This window comes from Aphanomyces astaci, assembly GCF_000520075.1.
Source record: "Aphanomyces astaci strain APO3 unplaced genomic scaffold supercont1.64, whole genome shotgun sequence".
NCBI classification, from domain to species: domain Eukaryota; phylum Oomycota; class Saprolegniomycetes; order Saprolegniales; family Verrucalvaceae; genus Aphanomyces; species Aphanomyces astaci.
Genome location: NW_009798327.1, coordinates 10,209 through 20,987, shown reverse-complemented (window position 1 = coordinate 20,987; position 10,779 = coordinate 10,209). Strand labels below are relative to the sequence as shown.

The window sequence follows — 10,779 nt, the reverse complement described above, 5'->3', positions numbered from 1 at the left end:
AAGCGAGGAGTACTCATATAAGCTAATACAATTATAGAGTTTACGTTACCTCTGTATATGAATATTGTTACCCATTTGACCATACATTAATCAAGTCCGGTGAGTGCTTTTAATTCTGCGCTGAGGAGCAATATTATTTTGATGACAGTGTGCACATTATCCAACAAACCTGTAATAAAAACATGAGCAAGCAAAACACCGAATTCCCAGCTTCTCATTGGTACAAATTTCGTAGAAATTGGGTACATGAGTCAAATTTTGAGGTGAGTCGAAGTTGAAACGTGGAGGTAATTAGGGACGGAGTAGTACTTCGAAGTACCGGTATTTGGTTCCACTGCATTTGGTATCAAATGGTAGAGGCAACACAATTTTCATTCCTCTCTATTTTATTGAGTATTGATTTATACAGTTTATTGTATCTAACATGCACTCCCATATATGATATATCCGGATAATTATCCGTTAAGTTCCCTCGGTATTGTCGCGGACTGTAAATTCATGTAAAATTTTATGAAGTGTCGCGAATTGCATGCAATTATATTTTTGATCAAATTATTTTGCACATTAATTTAACCGAATACAAACATAAAATTTTTGAAGGAGTGTCACGAATTGTTCACCTCAAAAACCGTGACCATAAAGTTCAAAACATTTAATTTCGATACAAATTTGAAAAGTACTCCAATCATGCTCAATGGTATGTCAAAAAAATAGTGGCATTTTATATTCTCTAGTGGTGCTATCAGCATTAAAAAAATCGTTCTCGTTCTGGAGCTACTGGGATTTGAAGTCATGGCCAAAACTTGACCAAAAACAGTGTCAATAATTGATGCATTACCTTAAAGTTAGTAATACTTGTACTCTGGAGGCTGCGGGAAATCGCGAAAACCGGTTTCGCCTGGGAAAAACCGCAAAACGTAATATAATTTTGAATGAAAAGTTGGAGAAGTCTTACAAGTCAATTTCAAATGAATAGAGCGATTTAGCAAGTCGGAAATTCAAATTCCCGACTTGCAAATTCGAATTTGTAATGCTTCGAAGTTCGAGCAAGTCGGTAAAATCACTGGCAAGAGCTGGTAAATTCAATTTCCCTACCGACTTTGCCGTGCCAAGTCGGAAAAGTCTGTGTTGCTGGCGCGATGGGAAGGAAGGACAGAAAGCAGATTCTGTGGACGGACGAAATGGACGAGGCACTACTTAAGGAGGTTGTACGACTAGGGCCATTTGAAGTAGGGCATGACAAAGTCACTGCAACGTGGGCCAAGGCAGCCGTTGCCATGCACGAGTACGATCCCAATCTCTCTGGCTGCATCTGCCAGGCCCGATGCGACACCATTCTCCACGACTTTGCCCGCGACATCCAGGCAAGCATGCGTGCCTCTGGCGTTTATGAAGACGATGACGACATGACAATGTTCAAACAAGACTTATTGGACATGCGCGAATACAGCAAGAGCAAGCGAACAAGAAAGCGCGAGAACGCGCTGGCCAAGCATTCTGCATCGTTGTACTTTGCGAGGTTAAACCGAACGTACGGGATGGGTATACGATCATGTCGGCCACCCCGACGGCGTAGCGCACGGAGCAGACGCAGCTTTAGCAGCATTGGGCATGCTGATTTCAAGAGGACTCGTGCCGCGGGTGTGATGCACATTTTGCTTTATCGTTATCCGTGTGATTTCGGATAATCATAGTGCAACTATCGAAGTGTGCGAGTCCATGTCCTCGAAGTCAAGTCTGGAATTTGACTCAAATTCCCGGCTTGCTAAATTGCTCTAATATAAAGTGTGTTCGAAATGTAAACAGCCCAGTATACACTTTATAAACTGAAAATTCAATAATTTGACCTAAAAAACCCTACCAAAACACTGTCGAAATCCTTCCATTTTTTTGTCCATAGACCTCTCACCAAGTTTTCAACGAATATGTAATCAGATTCATGAACTTCGTAACTTCGTATTGGTGAAATCACACCTATTGAAGTTTCGTCGGTTTCGTCAACCTTAAACAACCCAATCTAAACTAACTGTAACCTGGAATTCCACATCGCTTTGGCTCGTATAACAGAGCGCAACGTTGAGAGGTACGCTCCTAGATTAATGTAAACATATGTTTACATGTTGTAAACTGCCAATAGTATTCTATTTCCGTTTGAAAGTCAACCCGTCGATTTGAATACCGTTACGTATTGTGGGTTTTGCCCAGGCCAAAAACTAGTTTTCACGATTTCCCGCAGCCTCCTGTGCTTATCAATATACTACGTAGTTGTGTTCAGTACATTTGCCTCAAATTTTGAGTTTTACTTTTAACGTTACTTCGAAGTAATATACTACAGTAGTACTATGCATAGTAATGTACAGTTGGCATGGTGAGACTACTTGAAGTGGTAGTTGTTCTAGTAGGGAAAAATCCAATAACGTTACTAAATTTATGTAGTAGTTAGTGCATGGCCGACGAGCACAAATGGGTGAGAAGTGTACTAGTAGAAGAAGTCAATAAACCCCGAAGCCCCAATAAATCGTCTAAAAACCCCAAAGGGATGTCTGGTATCGTTATTTATGTACTACTGTAGCAATGGTTTAGCTGAAACTCGAGAATCAGAACTATTACTAGATACTGAAGAGTACATTGCCCACAGTTTATTCGTCGGCTTTTGCTTTTTTTTTTGACTTTTTTCCATCTTTTTTGTCGTGCTTGCGCTTCTTCTTTGGCGCTTGGTCGTCCATAAAGTCGGAAAACAATTCTTTGACCTTCTTTTTTCGCTCTAAAAAGGAAAAAATAAATAATCATTCCAGGACAAACAAATATCAGAAAAACCAACCACTTACCATGCGACGACAGCCACTTTTCGCGGTTCGACTTGAACTCGTGCACGTTGCAATGCGTGAGCACCATCGACGCAAAGTGACTACCCGCCAACTTTCCATCCACGGCGGATAATTCCTCGGCAATCGCAGTCTAACGGATATCAGAAATATATATATATTTATATATATAACCTTTTCAGCGACAGACACCACGTCAAAGCACTTGAGCACAGTAAAAGACCCGTTGCGGTCCAGCACGAGTGATCCAAACTGGCCCTGGAGCTTTTCAAACAAGGCCAGCTTAGCGTCTTGGTTGTCGCTGGCCCAAATCGGTTCCTATAGGTTGAAAGAATATATATCAATATATCTACATCCAGAGAAATATATTTGAATATACAAGATAAGTGTAAACGTACTACAAGACATCGGCTTCCTGTGGAATCCTTGGCCAATGCGACCAACTGCAGTGAGTTGAGCTTGAGGATACTACATTTCATTTATCTATATTAGATGAAACTTATCTATTCCAACAATACCTTTGCACCAACGGCACCGACACATCGCCGGGGAACTTAAGCAGTGTTTCGACGATGCGCGCCCCGGGCACATTCAACGTCAACCGCGAGTTCTAATTCCATTGCAATGTAAACCTCGACGTCAGCTCCATTCGTAGATAATACTTCATTTAAACAGAATTCATTTATATTGCTCTGAATTCATTTAATTCATCCCCACAAAACAATAAATGTACAGTAGAACGAGTATTGAGACAATCCGATTGCAGGAAATCAATATCAACATTGAATTCGAGCGTGACTTCAATTAGTGTGATTCAATTCACCACCAGACAACTTTTCACATACAAAATTCAGTACAAAGAATCGGTCGATAGATTATCAGCACACACAAGTCCAAATTATGGGTAAAATGATAATATAGATGAAGGTCACACCTGGTTATTGGACAGCTGGAGCCCGATGAGCGCCGACACGACGTCCCGCCGCGCCACTTCGGGTTTCGCGGCCTCCAACTTTTCAATCGCGGCTACCAGCGCCAGGAAAAAGCTCTTTTCCCGCAATTTGAAGCGTTCGCACAGTTCAGCGAGGCGCCAGATCACCCCCGCGCGATGCTGCACAAACATCGTCAATTACAATATATATATATATATATATATATATACCGAGGACAACAGGCTCCACAGCGCGCCTTGCAATTCGTCCAGCACGGTCTCTGCCTAGTATAAAAAGTACGGTAAGACATAACATGTATACAAGGAGCAGCCATACCAAATCCGAGGTCGGCGTGCGCTGGATAAAGTTCTGGACGACGAAATTCGAGATCGGATGCTCGGAAAACTCGAGCAACCGGCCCTGAAGACACCGCTCAAAAATAGCTGCCCACACGTCTTCGTCGCACGAGTGGCACACCTACCCAAACAGCCAAATGGTTCATTTATCACAGCTCCTAAACGATTCATCTATCATTCATTTATATTCAGCAACAGCAGTAGCAATATCGTCAACTCCACCCGATGAAGTATATATACACCGCATGACGAAATGACAGTTAAATTAGCAAAATCGATTGACCAATCAAAACCCACAACACTAATCTCACGTGGCCAATCCGATTCTCTCTTGTAACAGTGGACGTTATTGACATATAAAAACTATGTCCAACCAATCGCAATCGATGAATTTAGTGCATAATCAGCACACACAAATCCAACGTATAGCTGAAAATCTCATATAGCAATGTGCGACACCGTACGTACAGCCTCGAGAAAGTGGCTCGCGACCGAATCGGCTGCAAAGTCGTAGAAGCGCTGGCTGCTGCGCTCTGGGTCGTTCCACTTGAGCAGTTTGAAGATGACTTTGGACTGCACGGCGGACGGCGCCACGCGCACGGCCATCGACAGCACCGGGCCGGCGTGGGCGTCCGACATGAGCTCCACGAGCCTCCCGTCCGAGCTGCCCAGCACCAGCTCCAGCATCTCAGACAATGTATCCTCGAACTCTCGGGGCACGCTAGTACTATCAACATGGTTATGGGTATCTTTCGAATGGACATGGAATTAGTGTATGACAAGTATTAGTGTGATGACGGACTAGACTACAACAGAAAAGAAAAACAACCCGTGGATCTACAAGAGATCCCAATAAACGTGGCAGGGGTGAATGACATGAATTAGTGTGACAGACACGATATACAAAATTTAGTCGTCAAACTTTAATTTAGAAAATATTAATGTTTGTAATTCAATTATTGCCACAAATATTAAAAATATTTTATGGTAATTTTGTGTAAAATAAATCTAGTATATATGTATATATATATATATGTTCTAAAAGGTACATCAATGGCTACAACCCCGAAACCCCGAAAACTAGTATATATATATATATATATATATATATATATATATATATATTCTAAATGGTACATCAATGGATACAGATAGTCGATTCACCCCAGTTTCTAAATACAATTTTCACTGAATTCCATGCTATTTATGACTGACCTCTCGGCGGTGGTTTGGGCTGATTGGAACTGCAGGGCCTTGTGTTTGCCCTTCTTGCCGCGCTTCTCGAGCACTGGCGCCCGGCCCGCCAGAGCGCAGAAGACGGCGCGCATGACATGGCTGGCACTGACGTCGTTGATCAGGGTCAGCCACTCGGCCTGCACCTCCGAGCACATGGCCACGATCAGCGACGACATGGGCGGCACGTCCGCCGCGCGGTCGGGATCGTCGTCGTCGTCTGCCTAAACACCCAAAAATAGTGTTTGCGTCACGGATTGTACCATCGACACCAGAAAATCAAGCATGGAAGGGGTTTATGACGCTAAATAGTGTGACGACTGCACAACGCTAACACATATCGATCGATAGAAAAAACAATTGAACTGTCACAAGTATTGGCTGGCTAGGCTGGCATGCCAATCAAGTTGGACATACCTCGCCCTTGACTTCGTTGCCGACGATGGTGCCGACCTTGGACAGCAGGCGCTGTAGCACGTGGGACGAGTACCGGTTGGTCCACAAGTGGCTGAAGTACCCCTCCATCTTGTGTAGGAAGAAGCGCAGCTGCTGCGCCGACATGTGGTCCACCAGCACTTCGATGAACTCGCACGCGTGGCGGTCGGACGCGGCACTCGCTACGCGCGGCGCGATTTCCTCGAGCACGTTCCACAGCAGCATGCGACTGGTTTCGACGTCGCCGTCCTTGAGGTTTTCAAGGAACGACGCGTTCACTTCCTGGAGATACGCGAGCGTGTCCGGCTCCAAGCGCCGGGGACGCACGCGCCTACGAAGGAGACACACATGTTAGTCCCAAGATAAACACTATCACCGACGGATAGGCTACACGTACTCGGGTCGGCCATCCGATGGACGCGATGCTTGCGGTGGTTCGTCGTGGTCGCTGCTGCTCATGATGCTGGTGTCTGTATTATCTATCGTCGAATTGATTGGTGCAACTTCAAGAATGCCTTGGATTGGCTATAAATCCACCAATCCACGGCTCAATTAACCCCTTCGCTGGGATTGGTGGGATGACGAGCCCTGACGTGGCAGCAGGACGAAGCATCAAATCCCCACCTTGTTATCAGCTCCTGTTTTGTCTACATGGCAATTAAGCCCTGTACTGTATGCAGAGTTTGTATGCATATAGTACAGTAATACAAACTTCACTGTTATCATGTAGTATTGTTGTGACTGTTGGTAATAATATGGGCGACGTTTCACTTTGTAGAGCAGAACAACTGATTGCGAAAAGATGCCTGCGTTTTGCCCTCGGTTGGTGCTTCCTTCACGCGGCTCCTGTGACCTAACTGTGACATCGTTTAGCTGTGGTGATTTACTCAAAGGCGTGCCTGTCTGTGCAAAGTGCCAACTCGACGCCGTACGTACTTCACACCGTTCGGCTATTTTGTGGCCTACTAACACATGATGAAATTACACAGGTGACCACTCCATCGGCATCTTTTCACGCAGAGTCTAGTCCTGCCGTCGAACTGTCGCCAATCCTCCCGCCGGTCGTCCAAGCAACACTTAACAGCCCTCTTTGCATCCGAAAGCTCAAGAAATGCGGAGTGTGCTCCAACCCCATCGTGGGCGCTTCCCACTCGACGCGGAAGCTCGGGGGCGACCAAGTTACTTGTCACGATATTGTGCGTAACAGTGTCTATGCGATGTCGTTTGGCAGAGTAGCAGAGTGAACCATTGCCCTTCTATCCTAGTGCCTCACGTGTAAGCACTGCCGAAAATCTATTAACGACGCCGATCCTTTGGCTGTGCTGTACCATTCGGTAAAGTCGTCTTGTTTGTGTAGTATATCTCGTTGAAGCATGATATTGGTTAGGCTTACCACGAGACTTGTGCGGTGGGCTTGCGAGTGTGCCACGGTTGCCATGAGGTACGGGATAGTATTTATCCAAATAACCTAACATGCTATTGCATATATATGGTTGGTGGGTGTAGCCTATCGTGGGGAAAGCCATCGACGACGACTCGCGCTGGTTCCACAGAGTTTGCCACGACACACATGTAAAGGTGATGGCATCCGGGCCACCGTCTACAGTGGCAAGTTGCGGGGAACGAGGTTGGAACTATCTTATAGTTTGGTTGTGACTTGAACATGTAGTTCTTGCTTTATCGTCTGTGCAAGCCCCAAAAGCCCACTCAGACACAAGTGCTTTGAGCATCACCTACGCCGCGAATACCGAATCCTCCACTCAAATCACAAACCACGACGCGCTCGCCTTGGAGGGTAATGGCAAGGTCGAATGCTCCGACCAAGGAATCGAGGTCACTGGAACGCTAGACACCACCACCGATGTAGCCGAGCCTATTCGCCCTCATGAGGAGGATTCTACGAGTGACTTCGCGATAGATTTCACTACTGAGTCTGAACTACCCGTGAACGACACGTCTGTGAAAGTGTGGCCCCTTCAGATCAAACCGAACGTCGAGCCCCCGCCAGTCGTCAAACTCGACGAGCCACGTCAAACCTGTTCCGATAGTATCCAGTCGGTCCAGTGCCATTCCTGCGGACTTGACGTCCTGGACGACAGCGCCATGCAAGTCCCATCGGGGGACTTATACCATGAACAGGTAGATTGTATACACGGTTGTAGCTGTGTTTTGGACATGGATTTTTGGCACTTTGGTATTCTGCAAGACGATTTTACTAGTGCATTGTATCAATAACCATGTATAATATATGAGGATGTGTGCCGTAGTGCTTTGTGTGCAGCGCGTGCGCGTTGCCCATTTCCGACGAACTCAAGGGGTTTACTCAAGTTGACCTCAAGGTACAATTCAGAATCCATTGGCTACTTAAAGCTAAGACCAATATTAGATGTACCACCCGCCCTGTTATTACGCGCAAGCAGGGCGCGTTTGCCATGGATGCCACGACGTATGGTCCTTGGGATGTTATTGATTTCACATTACCTATAAACAATTATATTAGAAATATATACATGTATATTATATATAAATATGTAGGCGTTGGTGGATGGGACTGCCATCATGCATGCCATATCGAAGCGCTATCACCCGCGCTGCTTTCGCTGCACCGATTGTTCCACGGTCTTGACAAGTACGACCTGGTTTTGTCCATATATTTATTTGGGTTTCACTTGTTTGTTGTAGACGAATATTTGGTCGTGAACGACGACGTTGTGTGTCGCGAGTGCTATTTCCACCTGATCTTGTCCCAGTCGACACGAGAGGAAGCGGCGACGGCTGTGCACTCAGTCGTGGCCAGCGTAAGCCTCATCTCTCCCCGTCTTTCCATATCGAATGTATGACGATAGGACATTTGCCAACTGGACGTGGCCGCCGGGGAAAAGCTGACGATTGTATCGGACGTACGTCATTGAGTTGGATTGCTTTTAACAAACCTGACGGTGCAATATATATTAGGATCAAGGCGGGTGGTCCATTGCGAAGAGTGGCGACCACCGCGTAGGGTACCTCCCCAGCACCGCCTTTGAGATGACTCGTGTGGGCTAAGATAAGGCAATATCAGGACCGTAGCTCGACTAGAAAAATACGAGAATAACATGATCATTTTCATCTAGGCCCCTTTCGACCAAATACACAGATAAAACCGAGTTCATTTCGACCATTTTGGGGGCATTATACGTGCAACCTCTTGATTGTTCTGTCGAAAACAACGTATGAAGTTTTCGAGTGAAATTTCGTGTTGTAGCGTGTTTCTCGTTGGAATTTAAATCGATTTGATTGGCTACTTCAGATGAGCTCAAAATTATTAGCCAATCAAAACGTTTTCAATTTAATTCAACCAATCAGATCGATTGTGGATCGGTTTGGTCGGCGCGATTCGATTGCACCCCCTCCCCAAAATTGTATCAAATCGACAAGATCGTTGTCATTTATTAATTAATAGTTTCTACTTCATCGCGTGCTGCGGCCACTCGACATGCGCAGCTTGGTGCGTTTTAAAATATGGACCGGGTTGGACTTGTACTCGAGAAAGTTCTCCTGATACCCCTGCAGCACGAGCGGCGGCAGGACGCAGCACACGATGCTCAGGCCTATCGTGAGCCAGAACGTGGCACTGCCGAGTAAGCGTATCCACGACCCATACAAGTCGCCTTCCATGCCGTCGTACACTAGTGAGCACCCGACAAACGCCAGGAGCGATCCGCCGTACGCCATCACAGTCAAGTTGGTCCAGTAGCTACAAAATCAACATATTTAGAACAGCCCCAGTGTCTTTGGCTCAACGTAAGAGGCGTACTTGGTTTGCAAACTGATCGTGATGGACGTGACTAACATGATGCCAATGTACGTGGCGACGCCATCGGCGAACTGGTCGACGTGCAGCACGCCTTGGTGGTGGTCCAAAAAGTAGATCGGCATCAGAGTGAGCACCACCGCGTGGAATACACCGACGAACCCCACACTGGCCACTGTTGCCAGTGAAAACGACACCTGAACCATCAGGAACGTTGAGGACAAGCAAACACATACAAAAGCGAGGATACTTTGGTGTGGCCAATGTGGTACAGTTCTGGAAACTGCGTCGAAATGTGGTCGGGCAGGGTCTTCTCGACGATCGCGCGGGCCACCACGGGTAAAAACGTAAAGCACAAGTTGAACGCGGCAATGTACAGCGACGAAAAGTACGTCTAGAATCCAAGAATCATATCAACTATACGTATATACATGATAGGACACATGTCGAAAACGCATTCAATTTAGCGTAATACCCTTGGAAAACGATAGCTTACCGTGCCAGAGAACAGCGACACGGCGCCGTACACGAATTGGGGCGATGTGCACACGACGTTCTTGTACAAAAAGTAGTTGATGCACTGCGTAATCCTTAGGTACGACATCCGTCCTACCCTCGCAACATGGTTGGAATATTGAATTTTATCATTTTATTAATGTATATAGGACATGACAAACCGTGGTAGAGTAGAAGCCTGTCCAAGTGTCGGAACTGAGGGATCGCAAAATCGGCACTGCGCACGGCTTGGTTGCCTTCTTGGCCCATCACGCCGACCCCCACATGCGCCGCGCGGATCATCGAAATGTCATTGGCACCATCGCCTCTATAAGACCAACAGAACGTCAGAAATGACTTTTTAAAAGTAAAATTTTCATTGCAAAACACTCTCTAGGGGGATTCGTACACAGGGGTAGTCGATATTGGACAGAACGATGTCGCATGCATGTAGGGGTCAATCAATCGAATTGCAATTGGGCCAGCATTCGTGAATGAATGATACATAGTTTTGTTCTCCCCATCGACCGATATAATTGGACAACCAGAAGACAAGTTAGAACATATAATTGAAATTGGGCACGCACTAGTCCAGTTCAAATTGTAGTCCCAATCGACTGATAGTATATTGGACAGCCATAAGACAGTCCAAGTTTTGGCTGAAAGGACAATTTAATGGCGACTACTAGTACGTACACTGCCATGACAAG

General features: G+C 45.9%; 4 protein-coding genes across 8 annotated transcripts in view; 2 read left to right on the top strand and 2 right to left on the bottom strand.

The window, feature by feature from the left end:
* Positions 1-1,139: 1,139 nt before the first annotated feature.
* H257_14889 (hypothetical protein) lies at positions 1,140-1,647 on the top strand (the record flags this gene model as incomplete). The annotated part of the gene is made up of 2 exons (XM_009842801.1): positions 1,140-1,542; positions 1,577-1,647. 2 exons carry the CDS (start codon positions 1,140-1,142, stop codon positions 1,645-1,647), a joined length of 474 nt encoding a protein of 157 aa, XP_009841103.1.
* An 871-nt stretch (positions 1,648-2,518) lies between these two features.
* On the bottom strand, positions 2,519-6,254 carry H257_14888. 2 transcript variants are annotated; one of them, XM_009842800.1, is made up of 12 exons: positions 6,179-6,254; positions 5,764-6,112; positions 5,329-5,570; positions 4,582-4,840; positions 4,094-4,234; positions 3,988-4,041; positions 3,760-3,936; positions 3,344-3,435; positions 3,224-3,293; positions 3,000-3,143; positions 2,829-2,958; positions 2,519-2,764 (listed from the first exon to the last, which is right to left on the bottom strand). In XM_009842800.1, exons 1-12 carry the CDS (start codon positions 6,238-6,240, stop codon positions 2,640-2,642), a joined length of 1,845 nt encoding a protein of 614 aa, XP_009841102.1. In that variant the 5' UTR covers positions 6,241-6,254; the 3' UTR covers positions 2,519-2,639. The 2 variants fall into 2 exon arrangements, with proteins under 2 accessions (XP_009841102.1, XP_009841101.1); XM_009842799.1 differs by having other exon boundaries at positions 2,829-3,143.
* A 309-nt stretch (positions 6,255-6,563) lies between these two features.
* Positions 6,564-8,898, top strand: H257_14887 (hypothetical protein). 3 transcript variants are annotated; one of them, XM_009842796.1, is made up of 13 exons: positions 6,564-6,603; positions 6,655-6,709; positions 6,771-6,977; positions 7,047-7,115; positions 7,169-7,222; positions 7,288-7,408; positions 7,451-7,920; positions 8,049-8,120; positions 8,168-8,227; positions 8,317-8,410; positions 8,464-8,579; positions 8,628-8,681; positions 8,737-8,898. In XM_009842796.1, exons 1-13 carry the CDS (start codon positions 6,584-6,586, stop codon positions 8,824-8,826), a joined length of 1,482 nt encoding a protein of 493 aa, XP_009841098.1. In that variant the 5' UTR covers positions 6,564-6,583; the 3' UTR covers positions 8,827-8,898. The 3 variants fall into 3 exon arrangements, with proteins under 3 accessions (XP_009841098.1, XP_009841099.1, XP_009841100.1); XM_009842797.1 differs by having other exon boundaries at positions 8,464-8,681; XM_009842798.1 differs by having other exon boundaries at positions 8,168-8,410; positions 8,464-8,681.
* Positions 8,899-9,180: 282 nt separating this feature from the next.
* Positions 9,181-10,779, bottom strand: part of H257_14886 — a 5,648-nt gene continuing 4,049 nt past the window's right edge. The window contains exons 14-18 of one of the 2 annotated variants that reach the window (XM_009842794.1): positions 10,252-10,397; positions 10,071-10,183; positions 9,825-9,968; positions 9,578-9,771; positions 9,181-9,517 (exon numbers count right to left, since the gene is read on the bottom strand). In XM_009842794.1, coding sequence (XP_009841096.1) covers positions 9,232-9,517; positions 9,578-9,771; positions 9,825-9,968; positions 10,071-10,183; positions 10,252-10,397 — 883 coding nt within the window. In that variant the 3' untranslated portion in view covers positions 9,181-9,231. Of the gene's footprint in view, positions 9,518-9,577; positions 9,969-10,070; positions 10,184-10,251; positions 10,398-10,779 lie in introns of both variants that reach the window. The other variant, XM_009842795.1, reaches the window with a different exon arrangement.

Bases quoted from the DNA above. Each gene is read 5' to 3' on its own strand.
- H257_14888 (XM_009842799.1), bottom strand. From the start codon at position 6,240: ATGAGCAGCAGCGACCACGACGAACCACCGCAAGCATCGCGTCCATCG. The intron at 4,235-4,581 runs GTACGTACGGTG...CTGTTTGGGTAG, and splicing joins CGAGCCACTTTCTCGAGGCT to GTGTGCCACTCGTGCGACGA. The intron at 3,436-3,759 runs GTGTGACCTTCA...CAATGGAATTAG, and splicing joins TCCAGCTGTCCAATAACCAG to AACTCGCGGTTGACGTTGAA.
- H257_14887 (XM_009842796.1), top strand. From the start codon at position 6,584: ATGCCTGCGTTTTGCCCTCG. The intron at 6,604-6,654 runs GTTGGTGCTTCC...GACATCGTTTAG, and splicing joins ATGCCTGCGTTTTGCCCTCG to CTGTGGTGATTTACTCAAAG. The intron at 7,409-7,450 runs GTTGGAACTATC...TTGAACATGTAG, and splicing joins GGCAAGTTGCGGGGAACGAG to TTCTTGCTTTATCGTCTGTG.